Source organism: Limanda limanda, chromosome 14 (genome assembly GCF_963576545.1).
Source record: "Limanda limanda chromosome 14, fLimLim1.1, whole genome shotgun sequence".
In the NCBI taxonomy this organism is placed as follows: domain Eukaryota; kingdom Metazoa; phylum Chordata; class Actinopteri; order Pleuronectiformes; family Pleuronectidae; genus Limanda; species Limanda limanda.
In genome coordinates this window covers 22,523,797-22,546,613 of record NC_083649.1, presented here as the reverse complement: position 1 = coordinate 22,546,613, position 22,817 = coordinate 22,523,797, and the positions used below count along the sequence as shown (strand labels likewise).

The window sequence follows — 22,817 nt, the reverse complement described above, 5'->3', positions numbered from 1 at the left end:
TTTGCTTAGTTACTATTTATTATGAGTTGAACAGTTAAAAACATTTTAACCCAAATGTTGAACGTTTGATTAGTCTTTTTCCAAAGGAGCCCCACCCTATAAAACCAGTGAGGACAGAAAACATTTAAAAACGTGGTTTCCTGTCAGATCCAGCTGCCCACATTAAGAAGATGTCTGAGAACACATGGCGTTTAACATTGTTACCCTGTATTGCTATAGATGCAGATTTACTTAGGCTTATAATAAACTGCTCAAATGATCTGATTTGCATTTACCACAGTTCCTCTACTAGAGTTTATACTTCCATTAGCTGTATTAAGCAGAATTATATATTCCTGTCTGTTGATTAAATGCGTTTTAAACCTTACAGTACACTTGTGCTGTTTATAAACGTCTTATCTGACACTGCTGTCACCTGAGCCCTCAGCCAGACACGTTCATAAGCGTAAGCAAATAAATCTGTTTGCTAGTGCGGGATGATTTTATGAAAAGACACTTTTTTTTTTGCATTAGTCCGGAACTCAAGGAAACAAGCCTCTAGCCGAACTGTAATTTAAACGATTGCTGCCTAAAGCCTGACAGGTCTGTCATTGATTTAAGAGGTACATCACACAGTGTCCCTTATCACCTGTCACAGAACACAGTACCTTCCTTTTTCCCTTGAATGCAATTTCCCCCTCTTTCTATGCAACTTTGAAAATACCCCAGCTTCTTTAAGTGCTCGATGAATCGGCACAGCTCTCTGTCATGCAGATGCCAAGCTGTGTATCCGTTTTGACAGTGATAGACATATCTCATTTTTCTCTATATTGCGCCGTGTTTCTCTTGCTCCTGCTGAAGGGAATGGATCGCTCCCATCAAGGGCATCTGTCATAATCTGTGGGCCGAAACGACCAGCTGCAGCACCGGGGGAGGTGGCCAGGCAGTGAAACTATGCTTTTGCAACCATACCAAATGCCAGCCTCTGAGCTTCAACAGTAGTCGGTGTGACTGAGACTGTCATGTCTCTGTGTATACACTTGTGTGGTGTATTTTCATTCAGTTGTCCACCATCGCTCAGGGCTCAGAGTGTGGTTTCAGGCTGAAACAGACATGAAATGAGGCAGGGACCTCAACATGTAGCTTACATCCTCCACACCCTGAGGGCCAGGATCTAAAGACTTCAGCACAATCACACAAAACCACAACCACAACAAGAGGGATTATTTTATTTTTTGGTTACGTCGACATCCTGCTTATCACCTTGACCTTGCTCAGACTCTACATCGATTTGAAAAAGCAGCAGTGCAGCCCAACATAGGTTGTGAGATTGGTAAAACAAAGTTCGGACATTTGTCCATCGTTCGGCATCGATTCCTAAATAGCCTGTACCTTCCTGACCAAATCACAGCGCAGATTTCGGTGTCTAAGCTATACTGAAAATAGTTGTCCATCCTAGGCATTGGAGATTTTAGACCTGATTCGACACGGCTCTGATGGAATACTGAGCATCAACCCACAATAAACAACGAGATTACTGGATGTTGCGTACTTTTATAGCGGCGACTAAAAACATCAATGTTGTTTCTGTGAGATCACAAGGGATCGCCACTGTGAAATGGTTTCATACAAACGGCAAGAATGTGTTCTTGCGTAATGGCCAAATTGTTTAACGTGTGCTTTCTGACGTTTATAATATAAACAAATCGGTCTAATCTAATTATGGGAGTTTTACAATTGGTTTAGAGTTGAAAATCATCTAGTGTGCACCAGGCCTTATAGGCAACAAACATCAGAACACGTGCTTTACTCCGGTGCCAACACATTCTCTACGAGAGTCTGGCAGCTCGTATCATTAGTCTTAGAAAGTGTGGCTGTATTTCATGTGAAAGGATTCTGACCCCGGGACGTGCATCAAATGTGTGAGCATCCCTGACCCTGGCGGTGGGGAAACAATTGATTACAAGTTTGGAGCTAGAGTTTTTTGCTGTATTAAACATGGAAACTGCTATTTTGTGTTAAATTATTGTAGTTAGTTTTGATATAAAATGTGATTTTTTTTTTAATTCTGTAAATGAGTTTTGCCGTGGCGATAAAACGTGCTTGTATTGTCAACTGTTATTTTGTGCCTTGTTCAAGAAACAAAGTATCGGTTGTGGCACCATCTATGCACTGGAACAGTTTTTACGTATTGATTTAGCATTGGAATAAAATATATAGGTGGGGAAAGACTAATTAAAAGATGCCCAACCCTAGTTGTCAGAGCTTTCCTTTGCACATACAAAGCTAAAAGACACTGTGTCTCCAGTACAAACGTTCTACACTACAAACTGCACTTTGAACATTTGCCTTTGGTTTGAATAGATGCACATGCTCTCATTTGTTTGTCTTTCAAGGAAACTTTTGCAGCCAAACTTTCCATAGAGAGATGTAAGAGGTTAATTTTCCTATTGACAAAGTGAGTACAGATGCCAGGGTTTACTCCTTTTTCGTTTGTTATCTTTCACATTTGAGGCAGCTCTCCCTCCGTCAGTGTAAATGCAACTAAATGAGATCCAGAGGCAGATTAAGAAAATGCTGTAGTTTTTGAAAAGGTCGAAATTCTCCTTATATCACCTTTGTATTTTATTTACATGTGTTGGGTGTCATCTGTGCGATGTGATAAATGCTTGTCTTTTAGCAGCAACATGTTGTGGTAATTTTTTGTGTGTGTTAAAGCTATTCTTCCCCCTCCCCCACTGACTGGAAGGTGGCAGGCTGTCGAAAGGGTTTTAATGTGTTCAGGCAGCATGTGACAACTCCATTCTCTATGGACTGTGTTCCTTGCTGGGGCTTAAATCTCTTATTGAATGGAGAATCTTAACCCAGTTGATGTCACCAGGAAATTATGTTTAGTCGTTCTAAGAATAAAACGCTTAAGAGTCCGTTCCAGTTTGGTGACAGGCCACAGATTTTCTTTATCATCACCACCATTTCTTTTGCTAAGCTATGCTAGTCCCTTTTTACCCACTGTATGATTTAAGTTATGCATATTTTAAGAGAAAAATTTGTTTCTCAGACAAGATGGAGCCATGTTGACTTTATCACTGACACATTCCCAGAATAAGAACTCTAAACAGCTGACAGAAAATGCTTCTATAAATCAAGTCTCTTCAAACTATTTTCGTCTGTTTTGCATCCTAACGGCACAATTAGTAGCAGGCTAAAGAACTTTTCATCACCAACACTCCTTTTGGATTTACAGCCTTTGGTCTCTGCAAGTTATTTTCTACACTGCTTAAAATGAACACGGTCATGCATCAAAGCAGGTTAAAACCATGTGAGCAATTATTAATCTGAGGTGTTACAAGACAGAATGTTAGGGCTGTGATCTGGTCGTGTCCGTCAGTGCACCTCATTTGGTCTCTAGATGAACAAAACTTTATAAACCATACACGTAATAACAATTTAAAGAAAGACTGCTGCCAAAGCTGGAGAAGCAAACCTAGATAGATAGATCACAAATTCTGCCTTCTGGCTGAAATGTTGCAGTAAATATAAAACACTGTCGATTAATCATCAGTATAAAAGGAGTAAAGTGGGTCATTATGCTGAGTAGAGTACTTTGATGTTCATATTGTGAATGTCACCTCATGCTTTCCTGATTTATGTAGATAAAAACCTACTGAGATAAAAACAATTCTATTGAAAAGGGTTTTGGTTCATGCAGACTTGACAGTTCAGGGTGTAAAGCTTGTAACAACATTAAATTAACTGACTAAATAAAGGTTATATAGATTCTAAAAGCTTGCATTGTCTGAAGTAGTCAGCATCTGCTAATGAGTACATGTATCCCACCACCTATTTTAACCTTAGTCAGCAGCAATGCTCTAAGTTCTCTTTGTTTTTAGATGTTTGTCTGTCTCTTGTATTGGATTGATTGTGGACTGATGGCAGGTCTTACACACACTTATAAAAAAAGTGAGACATTTCAGTAGTGGATTTAAGAGGAGGCTGTTAACTGGTTCTGGTGGATTAAAAAATTGAATGCAAGTGTCAATCTGGGCACTGCTTAGAATCGTAGGCCAAGTGTCAGTACAGCCCCATTTCTATTGGTTCGTATAATTTTACCATTCACAAGTACTACAGCAAGGACTGCCACCTTCTACTGGTCTATTTCATAGCAAGGTTATGACCAGTGGAAAGTCTTGATGGCAGGGTCTAACAGTTCTACATAAAGGCAGCGCTGCTAAAGGCCTGCACTAAACTACAAAGCATTATCGATTTGTCACACATGTGCAACATTGAGCGGCGTCACATACTTAAAACAGCAGTTCAATGTTTCTTCACAAACGATGAGCAGTCTCTAAGCAACTAAATGTCCAATCCTCTGTAAGACTTTGACAACAGCTTCCAAATTACATAATGTGGAACATTTAATCGTCAGCAAGTTCTTAAAAAAATCGGTTACCTGTGCTTTTCTCTTTAATTTCCTGTATCTGGAGCTCTGGTGGAATGCACCCTTAACCTTAACACTGTTCAATCCTGTGGAATTTCAATCATCATCAGACTTTTAGTGCACACTGTCACCACATTAAGTTGGACATTCATCAGTTCATAATTCAGTGTGGCTTTTAGCAAACAAAATGAATGAACTTAATAGAACTATCACTTTTAATTGTCTATTCCATCAATCGCTTTCCTGTCAACTATCTGGGTCCAGGTTAACTGATTAATTATATTACATGCAATTATATCCAGCTGGGAAGTGTTGACATAAATATCAATGTTCATAAATTAATGTATAATTACCCCTTGGTTTCTTGCATTCTTTTATTGGTATGACCATGAAATAGGTGCAGAGTCAAGAAGGTCTTTGAATGCCTCAAAGTAAAACACTGCAGGAACCCAGAGTTGCTTCGTGATACTTGGACTCAATACATACAAACATTTCTAGTTATTTTCATTATCATACATGTTGATATTAACTTCCGCTCTTTCTGTCTCTGTCCAGGTTTGATCTCGGGTCTAGAAATCACGTCTACACAGTCCACTTCCATAGAGAGGGCCAGTGGTGAGACTGTGAAGCTGGACTGCCAGTTTACTCTGGCCGCTTTAGACTCTGGACCGCTGGATATTGAATGGAGCTTACTGTCTTCCGACAACCAGAAAGAGGACAAAGTGGTACGTGTACATGTTCCCTACAAACAGTGTTGCTGCAAATGGAAGTTATCTGTTCTCTGACTGGCTTTTATTTAACACATTAGAGTGACGTCAAGCTTTGTTCTGTTGCTGGTTTGTTGCTGCTATGTTTTCTTGCAAACTGATCTCCTGTATGAAGCTTTAGAATTTGTTTTATTCTCTCCTATGGAAGGCTACATTTCATCAGTGTTTGTGTTTAGCACTGAGGAGGCTTTGTATGTTGTGCAAGCGGTGAAATACAATACGTTTTCCATGTTAGGTGTGTATTTTCTCGGAGTTCTGCAGTGTTATACAGGAAGCATACAGTATGTAATACAAATGTAATTTGAGCCTGGTGTATTTTTGTTGGGCGTTTGTTCTCTGCAGTTCTCTCACAGACACATAGTGGGAGCGATGGGAGCCTGCTTTATCCCAGGCTGTGTCTTTCCTTTCCAGCATGGCCCTCAGCCATGAAAAGGGAAGACTACACAACTCTGCATGGATTCCAAAGAGCCTCAGGCTTTCAAAGCCATTGAGACAGATTCTTTGTACAGATCAGTCCAGTGGTGCGGCCCTCCCCCCTTGGCTCGCTGCTCCCGCTATCTCCCACCTGTCACAAAGCTTTCCCATCCCTCTCCTCTTTTTTTCACCTGTGTCCTTTGGCTTTAGTTTTTGTTGCTTTTGTTTTGGGTTCTTTTACCCCAGAATGTTACAAATAGGTCACAGGCTCACCAGTAGATTTGTCCACTGACCCAACCAGTTCTGCTCTCACCCAGGAAGGAGTATGCCCCCCTGCTACTTGTCACTGCTTTCCACACTGTCTGGAGTAGCACCACATAATTTTTTTCTGAATGTAACTGTAGAAATATGTTCCCAGAAATGTTCCCTAATAGCATGTGTTATTTTCTTTATTAGGTGCCAGTTTGCTTAGCAACCATTAGCGTCGCCAAACCTTTGTTGTAATTTAAACAGGCTAGACATCTCTCTCTGAGGGTATTTATTATCCTTGACTTATCCGATTTTGCTCACTACATACACACTTTCATATTCATATAGCCTTTAACCAGCATGAAGTCATGCACAGAGTAGGTTCATTGTAATTAACAGCATATTAATTCCAAGAGGCTGCTTTTAATATATGTGACAGTGTTCAATGGAATTAGGCCGATCTGCTTGCTCAAAAGCTATACCCGGTCAGACAAGGAGACATGAATGAAGGCTAAACTTTATAGCCAGAGGCTCTCAGATGCTCAGGAACCATGGAAAACCTTTGCTCACTGGTTTGAGATTAGAAAAACCAGGGTGTTCTTAAAGGAACAGCTACTATCAGATAAAACTTGAAAGTAGAGGAATGGATCAGTCCGTGGGATCTCATGAATTGGGGAGTCAAAGCTGTTATGTGGTGTGTCTGGCATGTGTAAGTAACCCTTAATTCAAATCATATTAATTAACCATACAGAGGATTCAAAGCAGTATTTGTTGCATTGATGCAATCTTAAGTAATGCCACATTATTATCTATTCAGTCCGGTATCTGTTGGGTAACGATGCCCCCCTTCATCTGGAATATCCCGCATATCATCAGGCTCTTTTAGTGGGTGGTGAAGCATTGCTAATACATGTTGCTTTGTTGGGCTTGAATGAGAGATGCCAGGCATGCCTATAGTAACAGTCATTTGCATGTGTCCCTCATTCCCTGGCTACAGATTAGCTGAAAGAAGGCTGTGCCCTGTGTCTTTACCACAACTACGAAATAAAATCAGAGTGAATAGAAGTATTTAGAAAAATACATCAAAATCCCCATGTCATACAAACTGCCTCTTTTGTCCTTGAGCACAGCAGCAGCAGAGCTTTTTATTTATTCAAGTTATTGTGCCAGGAATGTTTGTTTGTTCCCAAGGATTTGGATTTAAAGGCATGGCATGATTTGTGAAAAAATATGAATGTTTGTGTATCAGTGAGGAATGTGCATGCTTGTGGCCACGGTTTGTTAGATTCTGTGTAGCCTGAATAATGAAGGATGCTAATTCCATTTTCAGGTAGTGACTCCGCTTTAACCTTGCAAACAGCTTGGGGCAGAACTGTTGCAGTAAAAGCATGTGGCAGCAGTGTTTGGAGTTCCTTGCATTAAAAGGCTCTGTGGGAGCGTAAAGACACAACACACTCAAGTCTGCAGATTTACTGTACACAGGTATCACAGCCCTCTGCTTTGCCTCTCAAATGATCTGCACCTCTTCCTCTTCCCTCCCGGAGCAACATCATCATGTGACAATGACCTCATCTTTACATGTGTCTGATGAAACTAAGCCTGGCCAGTAGAGATCTTTTACCTCTGCAGCATGATCCTTCTACTGAGAAGGGCCCGGCCAGGTGGCGGTTGTATCATTGAGTGACCTGATCTCTAATGAAACGCAGCACACACTGTGGTGCTCTTCTGTCCTTTGCGGCCCCTGCCAGCTTGTCTAGTCATTTGCCCTTTTCATTTTCATTCCCTGGGCTTTTTATGGGCTTTTTTGTTTTTACATTGGATCGTGATACTCAAGGTTATTGTGAGTTTAAGATTTTTTGCTGCTAAAGGTGTGCATGTGTGTAAACATATGAGCCCACGTTTTTGTCTGGTTTAGCTTGAGGCAATTTAATTTCCTCTCCGCCATGGTCTCATCTCACATATCACTGTTATTACTGCTGATTTTCTGATCCCCAGTGAGGTTGGAGAGATAAGTTTCCCTCCCGTGAGATCCAAGTGGAATGTTAACAGGGTTACCTGTTTATATGGCTAATGTGTACAAGATGAACACAACATTCAATGTGAACACCCTCCTTTTACAGCTCCAGAAACTAGTCTTCCAGTTGGAAATGGAGCAACTTGGTGTAGATGCACTAGAACCTCACTGAGTCTACTTCACTTTGTTTTTCTCCTCTCATGCTTCCTTTGAGTGCTCTGCCTCCTCTGATGGGTTCATTATTCTTCCTCTCCTGCTGCAATGTTTAGTTTTTCTTCCCTCCTCCTCTCCACCCAGGGGTATTGCTGTGCGTATGCCTGGTGTTGATCGTGGCACAGAAAAGCCTGTTGATGACTGTCTCCATGGAAATGTGGAAGAGTATGCCAGTGTCTATAAAGGAGAATGCGAATTTTTTTCAAAGTTTGCATTTCTATTTTTCTCCTTGTTCTCTTTTTGTGTCCCTGTGTTTAGTTTTTTTCCCCATCACTATCTCCCCTGCTACTTGTTATGAGACATGTTTGCTCCACCCTGCTATTATTTCTAGGCATTTCCTTGCTGCTTTAAAGACCCAGACTCTGTGGGGTTTTTTAGGGGGGGGCAATTGGACATCATTAGGGGTTACTGCTCTTTGTTGACACAGCAGGTGTTGATTTGACTCCACAGTGGGGGCTTTGTTTGTTCCACCTTCGTTCTTCCACAGCATCGAAAGGGCAGAGCAGCACAGGCTGAAGGGCATTGCAGAGATAAAAGAAAGGGCGCTGTCTGTCTTCCATAGTTTTTGGTTGGTTCAGTAAGCTAGGCTTTTTTTTACAGATATTTCAAGGCCTTGGCTTTATTTGTTTTATGGAAGGACTTCAATTTCCATTAACCGATCAGTCAAATACAGGACATTATTCTAAGTAGGTCTGAGTTCCTAACTCTTGCCTGCACTCCCTTTTCTCCACCAGGTTATCCTGTACTCAGGCGACAGGTCCTACGAGGACTACTTTCCACCCATGAAAGGCCGAGTCCACTTCAACTCAGCCGACCCCAAAAACGGTGACGGCTCCATCAACCTGACGGGGCTGAAATCAACAGACTCGGGCACCTACCAGTGTAAGGTGAAGAAGGCTCCCGGTATCCGCAGCAGGAAAATGACGCTGATCGTCATGGGTGAGTGGAACAGTCACTAAAGTAGGGGTGCATCAATTAATCGACGTAGTCGACAAAAATCGATCACAAAAATAGTAACCGAATTTAACCGTCGATGTTGGTTACTTCATAGCACGTGTTTTTCGTGCCGTGCAGCTCAACTAAACGTAGATTTACCGGTGGTGCAAATGGAAGTAGCTGAAGAGTGAGCCATCTCGCTCCCTTGCTATTTCTGAAAGTCGCTCATGTGCAATAGCGACAAAACATGGAGCAATGGCGGTGTCTTTTGCAACAGCATCGCGTACCAGAAAGTCAAAAATATGGGAGAACTTCACAATTAACATCGCCCAGAAAAAAACTACCTGCAATATTTGTAAGGAGGACCTTGCTTTCCATGGGAGCATGTCCGTTGTGCACGAGTATTTGAAGAGGAGGCACGTTTGACATCGTAAGACGATGCAGACTCGCCTCGGTAAGATAGCCTGTTATCTAGCTTGCTATATAAACCTACCTTTTTTTACGAGTTTAAAAGCATAATTTTATCCTATTGCCTGACAAACGTCTTTTTTAGTCACAATTACTCAGTCCGAAGAAAACTTTAGTTTCGTTTGATAGTTTTTATTGCTGATACTTTCCCTGTCCTTTTGTTAACATAAAAAAATGGTTCCTTGATTTTTCAATTATTTTTTATATTAGCACTTTTCCTGTCCTTGGTTTTAAATGGACAAAAACTAGATTTTTCTTTATTTTTTTATCAATAGTACCCTAATATGCAGCAAAGTTCATTAAAAAACATTTTTGAGTGAAGTATCAATCGTTATTGTCTTTATTTTCAGTCATCACATGCCGCAAACAACTTTAAGCTAAATTTAAAATCTATCGGCTAAATAAGAGCAATTGAGAGTTTGTGTCATTCGTAATCCAATTAGTCGATTAATCGTTTCAGTTAATCGATAGATTAATCGACTATCAGAATAGTCGTTAGTTGCAGCCCTACACTACAGCAGGAAAAACAACTGGCGTTAGGGTAGCAGTCCTTTTCCCCCTCACAGGGTAAATTCTTTCTCTCCACACAGTGGAAATGCATTAGATCACACGCCCTTTGCCCTCCTTGGCGGTTTTGATGTAATCCCTTCTAAAATCGAGTGCATAACCTTCCCAGTGGCTGTAGAGCATTGCCCCCTTGATACAATTTTATATTCACCCTAGATGCTCTCTGATCATGTCTGACTTTTATTTTTTATTTATAGTGGTCATGATTTATTAGTTTTCACTATTAGTCTGGAAAAAAATAATAGGTTTTTGCTCCTTAATGTCTTTTTTCAGTGTTTAATAATGATAAAATATAATAACAGATTATTCATTTTAAAGTCTTAATCTACTCATTAGTACACTATAGACCTATGTAACCATTAAAAAACAGGTATATGACAGATCACCATCAAAGCAAAAAAAAAAAATCTTTCCTTTTCACCAATGTGAACAAACATTATAAATGGAGTCTATGCACTCAGATGGCTTGCACAGGGTGAAATGGGTGACACATCAGAGTTGTATAAGTCATATGATTCACTCCCTAGGCAAACACACACTCACAGATTGGCCTTGCTGATCAGACAACTGACTCGAAAGTAAATCGCCTACCGAAACCCGTCTGGTATTTGCATATGGGGAAAACAACCCACATACTCAAGTGTGTGTTGTGGTATAAGCTCTACATTGTGCTGCTATCACAGCCCTGTTATCAGGATACTTCCTCCTTTCTAAAGACAGGACAGGCCTCAGAAAATGGCCGCGGTGCTTGTTTACATGTTATCGTGTGTACAAAAGTAACTGCACTGCACCAACTGGTTCAACCAGAAATATATGAGCCATTTGAAAACAAGCAGGTTTCTCTGATGTAGAGTTACGATGCCACCAAGCAGCAACATAATAAAAGCAATGAATGGCCACAGATAATCATTAACTATAGACTGCAACTACAGCTGAGCCAATAACCACTGACTAAGGCCTTGGGGGAGGCTAGTTTACATAAAATATTGATCTGATCAGAAGCAACTACAAAAATAAATCACTGCTTAAAGGGATAGTTCACCCAAAAATGAAAATGCATTCATTATACTCACCACTATGCTGATATAGGGGTGGGTGAACTGCTTGAGTCCTCAACAAATTTCGAAGTTTCAGGGTTAAACAACATTGCAGCCAAATCCAATACATGAAGTAAATGGCGACCACTATTTCAAACGTAAAAAACATGAAATGCCTCCATACTGCTCCTGTGGTGTCATCCAAGCGTCGTAGTTACTGCAGTTCTCTCGATTCTCACAAGTTCTCCCGAACTGCAGCAGTAACCAGGAGGAATTAACAGACTTAAAACATTAATTTTAATGTGGGTCACTTATGGACACTTGGATGACACCACAGGACCAGTATAAAGGCAGTATGCTTTTTTTCTAAAAAAAAAATTGCGTTTGAAGAAGTGGACGCCATTTTCTTGAATTGTATCGGATTTGTAGTAGATAGAGAGTAGTATTTTTTGAGATCACTGCTCAGTAACAATGGAATGATTTGCAAGTTCAAATACCAATTATGTGCATCGGCCTAATAACAATCTGCCATATTTAAATTCCTCTTGTTGATGTTGTTCAGGCCCCGTTGAGTGTCTCCGAAAGAGTATTTTTAAAAACATTTGTATCATATATGATCATGCCAGGCCGGTTAATGCTACTGTAGCTTTGCTGTTACTACTTTGTTGTATCGACTGTCGGGATGGTAGTGGTTTCTCTTTCTCTACTATAAGAGCATCAGCTATTGCTGAGTCTCTTTCAGTAGAGAGAGATAAAGGGCTGGAGGCTACAAGAGCTGACAGGCTGCTAGCTGTTGACCCAAGGGGCAGTGGTGTTCTGAGCAGAGACACACTGACAAGAAGAGGTGAGGACATCTTGCCTGCTCTGCATTTTACCTGCAGGTTGATCTTGTTACATGGTGGATGGTCCTCAGAACAGGGGACGACACACATGCTTATGTGTACGCAAACACAAACATACCTCATTTTTTACAGAGGGTATAACTGTAGCTTGGCACAAACACTGCAACATGCAGGTATACACACATGCTGACCCCTGCAGCGACTGTACATGGTGTCCAGGTGCTGGACAGGGTGTAACATCCCATGTTGTGTATCCTTCTCTGGTTGCATCAGGACATTGAAGATAACAGAAGGAGAGTAGCGACTTTTAGTACAGCAGTGCATGTCAGAAGCTCTCACAACTGTTTCTGACGAGACCCAACCTTCACTCTGAGCCGCCAGTCACTCAGCTCTGCCTGCTTCAAGTTTAGACAATCCGCATCACATTCAGGATCTCACTGTAAAGTCTCTCTACCCTGTTTCAGTGACTGCTAGTCGCTTATTTTTTAGGTTACCGTTCAGCGATCAGTTGACACTGTTTGAAGTTGTGCGCCTTGTACTAAATTCCACAATTTAGCACCAGAGTTCTGCTTATCTCTTCCACAACATAGCCTTTTGCAACTAATACATTTCCATACATTGTTCATTTAACAGAGCCAGGTTGGCTGCATTACCCTGCCCTCTATCTGTCTGTGCTCCTCCAGCCTCTGTCACCTTCTTCTCTGACCTCATCTTTCAAACAAGTAAATCTGCTCATCGGACAGCCGTGCTAATACCAGGAGCAGTGTGTTACAGCCAACAGACATTTCGAGTTGACTTTCACCTCTAGAAGATGCATTCAAAATGTCATAGCTCTCTGACATTTACTGTGTGGCGCATGGATGTGTGTGTAGGTGTAACACACTCAAAGAGCAGACCAGTGAGTTAGGAGTTACACAGCCTTGACCCCCATCACACTCTCATCTGTCCATCACCACCTGCTTAATTTTTCTCTCACGCTCTGCCCCCCCTCCATTCTAACACCATGTGTGTTTTATTAGATTAGTGGAGGCTCTCAGTACGGTCAGGCTACTGTTAATACTTATGGTTACGCCTGCTTAGCTCCCCCCTCCTACCTGACACATAAATCAGATCTGGGGACCCCAACTCCAGGCTTTTTAGCAGTCTAAAATGTATCTCCTGGATCTCATCACCTGGTTGACTATCTGTCCATCTGCTTTTAATTTTAAGCTCTGTTTGTTTTCTCATCATATTTGTTGTTAACACTCTGACTGTTTTACTCTGCACCCTTTTTTTTTTAAGACAGAAGGCGTTGACTCCATTCTTACCTCTTTGTATATTTGTGTGTTTGTGTGTCCAAAGGCATACGACATTCATCTTCTTTGTGATTATCCTGAGTGGCAGCCCTCATAACGACAGCAGCTGGATCAATTACTCTGATTACAGCTCTCATTACACCGATAACTGCTGCTTTGAGCAGGGGAGGAAATAAACTTACCTAATGTATGACGCATAACATACAATACTGAAAAATATCAGGCTTGTTGACAGGAGGTGCGTGTCGTTGGCTTATGTGACCCCCTGGATGTGTCTGCTGTTTTACACTTTGCTGAATCCCTTCCCTCTACTTCACAGTAAAGCCGTCCAAGCCCAGGTGCTACTCCGAAGGCCCCACACAGGAAGGCAAAGACATTACGCTGAGGTGCAAATCTGGCGAGGGCAGCAACCCCCTGCAATACAGCTGGGAAAAGATCAGTGATGGCAAGCTGCTGCCTGCTGCCTCTGTCCTGGGTAATAGACCTGTTCACAATCACTCTCATACAAATACAAAATGGTGATGAAGTGCTTCACACAGGTCTGCTTTCTGTTTAACACGGACGTCTCTGTAATGATGTGTGCTTCGTCCTCACTACAGACCCTGTGGGAGGTACCGTTAATGTGAGGAACGCATCTGCCAGCGCATCAGGCACCTACCGCTGCACTGCCACCAATCCTGTTGGCACAGAGGAATGTATAATACATCTCAATATAACACCTCGTGAGTACCCAGCTGACTATATGTTGATGAACCTGTAATCAGCTTATTTCATATTTAGAATTGTTGCTCTTTTAATTCAAATCTGCACCATATTGTCATATATCATATATATTAGTCCCCTAAACATGCCAGATTTTTATTTCATCAAGATCCATTTATTTTTCTCAGAGAAATCAATGGAAATGTTGAAAAACGCCCTTGTTACAATGTTAAAGAAAGTGACAGTGAATTCCTGCATCCATCCCCTGATCCCAATCCACACCAAAAATGTATTTTTTTTCCCAGACAGAAACCACATCCTTTCAAATTTTTGTTAATCTTTCTAGTAGCTTTTTGTGTAGTCCTAGTAACTAACAGACTGACAAACAAACACGGATCAAAAAGTAACCTCCTTCGTGGAGGGGTCACAGTTCATCTTCAGGGGATATGAATGTGTTGTCAAATTACGACATAAAGTAAGGGGACAACTAAAGATTATTTCCATAATTTATCAATGTGCCACATACTCTCTAAATTAGTTAATTGGTTTACAACAGAAACCTATGTTAAATGGACAACACAATATCTTAAGCAAACATGATGAACTTATTTCATCGCAAAACCTAAAAATATTCAGTCTACTATCAAATATTCTTATTCTAGAAGCTTGAACTCTCAGTGAGATATTTTAGTCTGGACCAAAGTTTTAGGTGATTCATCATCACTGCTGTATCAATTCATCCATGCAACAGCTTTGCTCCAAATCTGGGTGCTACTTTAGTACCTATTCATGCAAATTAATAAATATTGTCCTTTTTTCAGAAACTGATTGGTACATTGTTAGCATTAAGTGTTATTATGATCATGTTACGATACATTTGTGAAGTATTTTTTAAGATAGAAATGTATTACCAGTGCAGACATAGGAATAGTATATTTATGAGTGCTTGCATGCATACAGCAAATGCTCAGTTATCATTATTTACTTACCAAGCAATAGATGATGTCGATGATTGCAATAAATATCTTCCAGTTTATCACAGCTAAACATAGAAAATTAATGGACAAGCTGAGCGGTTACATCCTAAAAAAGTCTGTTTCTCAGTTCTACCACAACTGACGTGAAAAAGCTTCTGAAGATTCCATTGCATATAAAATTTGGATTAAAAGGTCTCATGGACGTGTTTTGGAGATTTTAGGCCACATGTCTACTGTTTAGCTTCTTGGCTAATGGAAGCTCCGGTACCACATGCTGTGAGAGCGCTGTCAAACTCATGCGCTGCAGCATGGGGCCGCCGTAGCTGAGTGCTGGAACATGATGCTGCGATCATCATAACATGGACATTTTGGTGTTGTTGCACTTTTCTTATACATGTCATTGTTTTGGTTTTGTCACAGAGTATTGTTTTTGCAGCTCAGGACCACAGTTTTGTTGTTGTGCTATAAAGCTACAGTACTGCAGTATGCGCTACACATACTGCTATATGCCAATCCTGCCCAGACTCTGTGATCCCCCTCTGTTTCTGTCTCAGGGACCAAAAATATAATTTACACTTTAGTGGTTGGACAATTGCTAGAGTGACAATGGTGACTGTTGCACTTGAGAAATGCTTAGCTCCTTCCAGCTTTGATTATATGAGAACAGGTGCACCACTAAGAGCACCACTGTTGTTCAGGAAATAACCCAGCACTATAATTTGAAGTCTTTGTAGAAAACAGACGGGTAGTTGCAGTCGAATCATTGCCACCTTCACCAACCTTTCCAACCCTATTCTCTCTGTTGTTGTCTAGCCCCCAACACCGCAGGCATCATTGCAGGAGCCATAATTGCTGTACTCCTGATCCTCATCATTATTGCCATCATCCTCTTCTGCTGTTGCCGTGCTCGTAACAGGAAGAAGTACGAGAAGGAGATCTGCAACGAGATAAGGTACACTCACTAAAACATCAATGAGATTTGGCTCACAGATACTCAAAGCTCCCTCTTCTGTAATACTGTGTTGACTCTGCCATACAGTATAATGAGAAACAGGTCTCAGGTTGTATAATGCTGGATTAAAGGTAAGCGTAGTAAATGCAAGAGGGTACATGTGACCATTAATCTGAGCACTCAATTCGACCTGTGGTCATCTGAGACACACACACACACACACATCACCCACAGTCCCAACAACCATGAAAGTGTTTTTCTCCATCAGCGGTTTTCTTTTTCTTTTTTTCCCCTACTCAAATAAACAGCTGTGGTAATCAGTTTGAAAGCTTTGTTTGCTCTGTCATGTCTGCTGCTGGTTGCCCCGCCGCACCCCCCCTCCACAGCCACCGACCCTAAACACCCAGCTCCCTCGCCATCTAACTCTGCATCCGGCCCACCGGCTCTATACAACCCCCGGGCTTACTAGCACTGTGCTGCTGGCTGAATCTGTCTAAAGACCACAATGTGACACTGCTCACGCTGTAGGACAAAGAGGATTAGACCACTGGCCCCGTCTCGTATACACAGAGACACACATTTGCTGAAACACCACAGCATGATGCTGCGGACTGAGCAAGCTCTGGCCCCCCAGGCTCAGTTTGATTGAGCATTTAACTGGATTATTGCTGCTTATTAGTTGTTAATGTGGTGGCAGAGGGAGAACGGGGCATAGCTGTATTCGGTTGCTCGGCGCCATGTCTATAGGCTGCAAGTGTGTAAGAGTGGCTGAGCAGCACAGACAAAGCCCCAACCAATCAACTCCAATTAGTTGTCCCTTTTTATTTAGTCAAATCATGTTTCACCTTTGAAATGATTCATACAGACTCTTTAAGTATTCATTGTTGTCCTCACTGTGGGCAGCAAGTGCCAGACATTCCATATTTTTACGCTTGCACGCAATCAAACTTCATTATGCTTCATTGCACCTCAGAAAAGATTTTTCCATATGCAATATATTTGAGTTGATGCTCATGAGTGAGGTAGCTGTCTTCCTTTATTGTCTAAATGTGCTGCTGTCTTTGTGTTTGATCTCAGAGAGGACGTGCCTCCTCCTAAGAGCCGTGTTTCCACAGCACGCAGCTTCACCGTGGGCAGCCAGCGCTCCTCCCTGGGCTCCATGTCGCCTTCCAACCTGCACGAGTACGCCCTGAAGCCCCAGTACGACAAGATTCCCTCATCAGAAGAGTTCGAGAGGCCACCGAGCCAGGTCCCTCTGCCACCCCCCACCGCTGCCAGGATGGCCGGCCCCAACCTCAGTCGCATGGGAGGCATTGCTGTCATGATCCCTGCCCAGAACAGGGACGGCTCAATTGTCTAGCATGTCCTCTTCAGGTGAAGGGGCCGTGCAACAAGGGGAGGGAACAGAGGATCGTAGTAGGACACAAGACAATGAAGATGGAGCAAGAGCTGGGATGGGCTGACTCACCCGACTTGTAACTCTTCATAACACACATGGGAGTATACGCCTCGTATGAAGACCTGGCTCTGCTGTGGTGCTGAGAAGAAAAATGGAGTTGTACTGGAATCATGACAGAGCACATTTACTTTTTATCAAATATAAATACACAAAAAAAATATGAAATTTACTTCCTGGGCTTTCTCAAAGAAAAAAATAATTAGTGTGGGTATAAAGCTGAATGGTCAATATACAAATTATATTGTACATAAGTGAATGCATGTCTTTTTTATATATATATATAGATTGCCCTTTCTGTAGAAATCAGATACAGGCCCCTAAATGGCCAGCTGTATGCATGCATGTATGTGTAAAATTGCAGCAGTATGTGTGCGTGAAAATAAGTTTATGTATATGAATGGGAGTTAGGGAAATATATAACTCATTAATTGTTTTAACAGTATAATTTGTCAGGTGACCCAGTCTTTACTAGTTTTTAATTCCATATGTAAATTGAGATGGACCAAGCCTTGGCCAATTTTTAAAAAAATTCACTCATTTGAATTAATCTTCCTTCTGATTTGAAAACAGTCTATGTAGGTCAGCCGTTTCCTCTTGAAGCGTTTGAACTGTTTGAATCGTCCAGTCAGGGTTTAGGTGGGGGGCTTACACGGACCAGATTGGCTGCTGGGGAAGAGGGGGTTGAAGCCACCACATCTTGTGATTGGCTGGATTATTGCTCCTTGACCAAGCTTAAAAAACAATAAAAGACCAGTGTCCAGCCCTCCCCCAGAGATCTCAGAGGAGGTGGTGCACAACAAGGTTCACTGAGCAATCTGCTTTAATTGTGTTTGACTGTCAATAGGCCCCTAACCTCAACGACCACGAAAACACAAAAATAGAAAAACAAGTTGACGCACACACCTTATTAGCTGCACAAGAGCAACAGCTCTTTGATTTATCATATATAGTAGCAGTCAGCCCCCTCCGAGGTGCTGCATATGTAATGCTCCTTTTTTCTTTCTTTTTTTTGCTGTGGCAGTACAAGGAGCCGATATCTTGATTTAACCTTCTCTCTGTGGTCAATATGAAGCCTGTCATTGCTCCTGTAGTGCTAATTGGCATTTTCATGAAGGATGTACAGTAAGAAAGTTCCCCAAAGAGGAACTAATGTGATAATTTTCATTGAGGCGGCCAGTGTGAGTTGCAATAGGCCAGTTCATGCAAGTTCTTGTTGTTGGGAAAAACGTCTAGAAATCGAACATCTCATCCTGTCTTCTACTTTAAAAAAGCACTAAGAATACCTGGAATGGGCAAATTTTCTTTTTGCTTCGACGCCTTATTATATTCCTTATTTTTGCCTTACACATCTCCCATCAGCTCACCTCTGCTGGATTATACTGACTTCAATTGTGCCTTGTTGTCCCCAGATGAGTTTGGCCGTAGCACGTCAGTGTGCACTGTGTTATGTGCAGTAGCATCATCCTGAATCGACGACGTAGCCCACAGCCACCAAAACAACATCGATGCGTGAGCCTATTGGGTCCTGTTGCCTCATTCAGGTCAAGTCTAGGATGTCCCCACACCTGCTCAACTCCTGCAAATTCACCCACAACCCAAAAGTACTTGTCGTAAAAGCTTTTATTTTGTATTCAAAACATGACTTCATGTTCCTTTTTTAAACTTTATTTTAACTTCTGTCATTGATACACTTTTTTAAAAATAACATAAATGCTTCTCGCTGTATGTATAAATATCCTGCGAAGTAACCCTATCTAATCGCAACACAGTCCAATGATACACAGATGATGTTTGTATGTATATGTGATGCTCTGCCGTGCTGAAACAGAAGAGGAGGGGCCTTTCAGTACAATGTAGATGCTCCCTGGTGTGATTGGGAATTTCTGGCAGCGTGTGTGCGTGTGAGAGAGAGCGTGAGTGAGTGTTTGTGGATTCTAGCATCATAGGGGACATGACTGTTATAGAAACAAATTTGGCAGGTTTCATGTTTAACCAGTTTTCTGTCACCAAGGAAAGTGAGACCTGAGCCTGCTTCGAGTAATAGATTACATCCTGGTTCAATTTAAAACACTACTGTGTGGGTGTGATGAGCAAGTGAGTGAGTAGTACGTGAAGGGTGTTTACTGTCAGAATGGGCCCCTGTAGATTTCTAGTGAGACTTTCACCTGCTGACAGGCAGTACAGAGCTCTTAGGGAGGTAATCCATTTACTGTCACTCTATGTGCTCAGAACATAAATTACAACTACTACTAACAATAATGACTGTAGCGTTTAAATTTGCGTACTAATATTGTATGAAGATCTCCTTTGAGGTTTGCACACGGTGTGTTTTTTCTTTCTGTGTGTTTTTTTTGTGCTGTATTTTTGAATAATAAAAGTTCATGAACAAAAGAATAGGCCATAGTGTTTGTTTATTTGTTTGTTTACAGAAGCAGGAGCAGCCATTGACTTGAGGTTGAATAAAGCTTCATTTCCCTCCTCTGGTGGAGCGTGCTCCCCAGGGACGTGGCCTCCTGCAGCTTTTTGACTGTGATTAATTTTAATCAGCCACTGAATTCCACCCCTTACACCAGGTGAGGGGACTTTCTAACCACTTAATGACTGTAATAAATCAATGAAGCAGGCAGACACAATCAGCCCCTGCCACCGCCAATAGTTGCCGTTGGGCTCCAGTATAAACATACAGGGGTTTGTGACCTGGCACGCCTCCCAGCACGGTTAAGCCACCCTCATCATCCTGTAGGCCTGATGTGCTTATCATTTCCCTCTCTCCACTCTATTGTCCCTGGCAACGAGTCGACTTTTTCCAGCATGTTTTTGATTACAGCCAGTTTCCTCATTTACTTAATGTGGTGGGTAATGACTTTATATTGCAACCCAGCGCTAATCAAAATGGTTAAAAACTAGCTGTTTAATTAACTTTGCTGATGTGAATGATGTGAAATGCCTTTTTAATGGTTTAGGGACACGAGTTAATGTCGTGTCTTTCTGTTGTTACAACTGTCGCCCTCCTCACTCTCTTTATACACTGAGCAACATGCTGGTGATCTTGACATGTGGATAGATCAATAGCTGATTATTAGCCAATACCTCCGCTGTGTTCAGGCCGTTGACAGCTAGTCAATAAAAAGACTAGAGCACTTAGTAGCAGCGCTAAGCGGACGGCCATTGCTATAATTGGATGTCAGTAATAGATAGGTCCCTGGAGCATTGATCTGGGGCTCGTCGAAGTCACTCATGGATCCTAATGGCTCCCCAGCAGCTCTGCATGTCAGGGCCTCTGTGGGTTTGTTCAGCTGTAGTGGTACCAATGCAATCACAGCCGTCCCGCAAATGGATGTGGAGAGATATAATGGCACGTTTATGGCAGTGCATTCAAAACATTCATTAAAAGCACATTAGTGATGTGTGCTACTGCACGTGTGCAGATTAGATTTATGGACTAAACGCTGTTCTCTCATTAAATTAATGTACAATGAGTCATACATCATCAATCAGTGTCCTCCATTACATCCAGAATATCCCTTTGTGATATATTTTTTTTATACCTGATGTCCTCATTCACATAGCTGAGAGTGGTGCTGTGCTAGGCACGTGTGGATTTGTGCCTTATTCCTCCCACTTCCCTCTGCTCCCTCCCTCCTGCCTGGGTAAGGTATCAATTGTTTGCACAGATCAAGGAGGCTGGTATGGCAAAAAAAACCTCACAGGTTTTCCAGGAGGGTTTCCTTGGCAACCATATCTGGTTGTACACAGTCTAAGCTGGCTGCTAGCGGGATGATTTATCTTGTAAAGTATGAATTGCTCCCTCCTCACAAAAGAGTCCTCTAAAAGCACCGGGCTCATCAATGTCGCTCTCCTCCAGTCGGACGCCTGCTGTCACACACATTAAGCTCTTACTGTTTTTAGAAATCTGAGTCAGTTTGGGAGAGGCTGGCAGAGGGAATTCTAGGTAAGACAGTGGAATATGCATATATGTATATAGAGGAGTCCCATCAGCTCCAATGGCACATTAGTACATTAACATTTTTGGCTCAGTGCTCGTAGCACTCTGGATGTAAAATGGCGGAGATTATGATGGGAACGTAAGCTTTTACTGCCATGACGGATGAATGACTGAGGAGCTACATCCATTTCAGACATGGCCCCTCTTGAGATTTTGGTCTCTGTAGGAATGAGATGGATACAGAATATATTCAAATGATTCTACTTCGCAGAGCAATTTCCAAATATCTATAAAAAGACATTTGAAGTTCTACATTTGGGTGTTGCATTTTCCTTGGAGCCTTTTTATGCCTCTGAGCCGATGACAGCCTTTTGCCTGAGGCAGTATGTTTTGGGGTTGCCCGTCCCACTCTCGTAAATGCAATATCACAGGAACACTGTCAGGGAATTTCTTCATATTTGGAACACAGTGTCACCTAGACTCAAGTGTTTGGATTTTTGTGGTTAAAGGTCACTGTGATCTTAATTCAGGAATCAATCTGCTAATTGTAACAAAATCCAACACAAATATGTGATAGGATGAAATTATGAAATGATGACGTTCTGTTTCATTGTGACATTGTAGAGCACAAACTCATCTCTGGCCATTAATCAACTCCATAACTCTTCAAATTGTTGTCACGTTTCTTGCAACTTGACTCGTTGACAGAGGCTTACAACCACGAGTAGGGTTGCAAAGGGGCGTAAAGTTTCCGGTAAGTTTCGATGATATTACTGGGGAAAATATATTAGCATGCTGATTGAGGATTGTTCATCTGTTCATCTAGCCTATTTCCATTAATTTATCCATCAATTGTAAAATATTTTTACAGACGATTCCAATTGTTTGGCTAACTTTTTATATCTCTGGCATTGCATTAGTGTTTTTTTACAAACTTTTTTCTCATCTTATTCTACAGAACAATGCCACGTGCACTATCTTAATGTGGAGACATTTCACCCCAGCCAATGTAGAAGGAAAGGCTGTGTACATTAGCAAATACTGTGCAAAGACCTATGTTAAGAATGACACAACGATGCAGAAGCATATAGTCAAGTGCCCAATGTTTCCTCAGGGCTCAAATCAGCCAAAATGACGAAATAAAATGTTTATATTTATATCTGTATATGACAAGGTAAATACAGTTAGAATAAATGACCTACAACATTTCCATTTAATTCCCGTTAATTCCCGTATATTCCTGTTAATTCCTGTTAATTCCCGTTAATTCCCATGGAAAGTTTCCAAGTTTGAATATTCCCGGAATTTTGCAACCCTAACCACGAGACAGTAATTTTAGTTGCTTCATGTTTTCAATTCATCATCCTTCATTCATACTTAAAAGATCATAATATTAATATCAAACACGGGATTTGGGTAAGTAAATATATGACTGTACCTCGTTGACGCAACTGGTCCATCTGGGGCTACCCTCAAATTAAATCTGACAGTCTGAACTTTAAATGCACAGTCATTGTGCCATGTCAAATGAAAAGGAATTGGAAAAAAAACGCCGCAACATC

At 41.5% G+C, this 22,817-nt stretch overlaps 1 protein-coding gene across 1 annotated transcript in view; it reads left to right on the top strand.

Moving 5' to 3' along the window:
- Window positions 1-19,703, top strand: part of cxadr (CXADR Ig-like cell adhesion molecule) — a 39,096-nt gene extending 19,393 nt beyond the window's left edge. The window contains exons 2-7 of the mRNA XM_061085428.1: window positions 4,973-5,142; window positions 8,809-9,013; window positions 13,539-13,694; window positions 13,819-13,941; window positions 15,712-15,850; window positions 16,928-19,703. Coding sequence (XP_060941411.1) covers window positions 4,973-5,142; window positions 8,809-9,013; window positions 13,539-13,694; window positions 13,819-13,941; window positions 15,712-15,850; window positions 16,928-17,210 — 1,076 coding nt within the window. The 3' untranslated portion in view covers window positions 17,211-19,703. The remainder of the gene's footprint in view (window positions 1-4,972; window positions 5,143-8,808; window positions 9,014-13,538; window positions 13,695-13,818; window positions 13,942-15,711; window positions 15,851-16,927) is intronic.
- The last annotated feature ends 3,114 nt before the right edge of the window (window positions 19,704-22,817 follow it).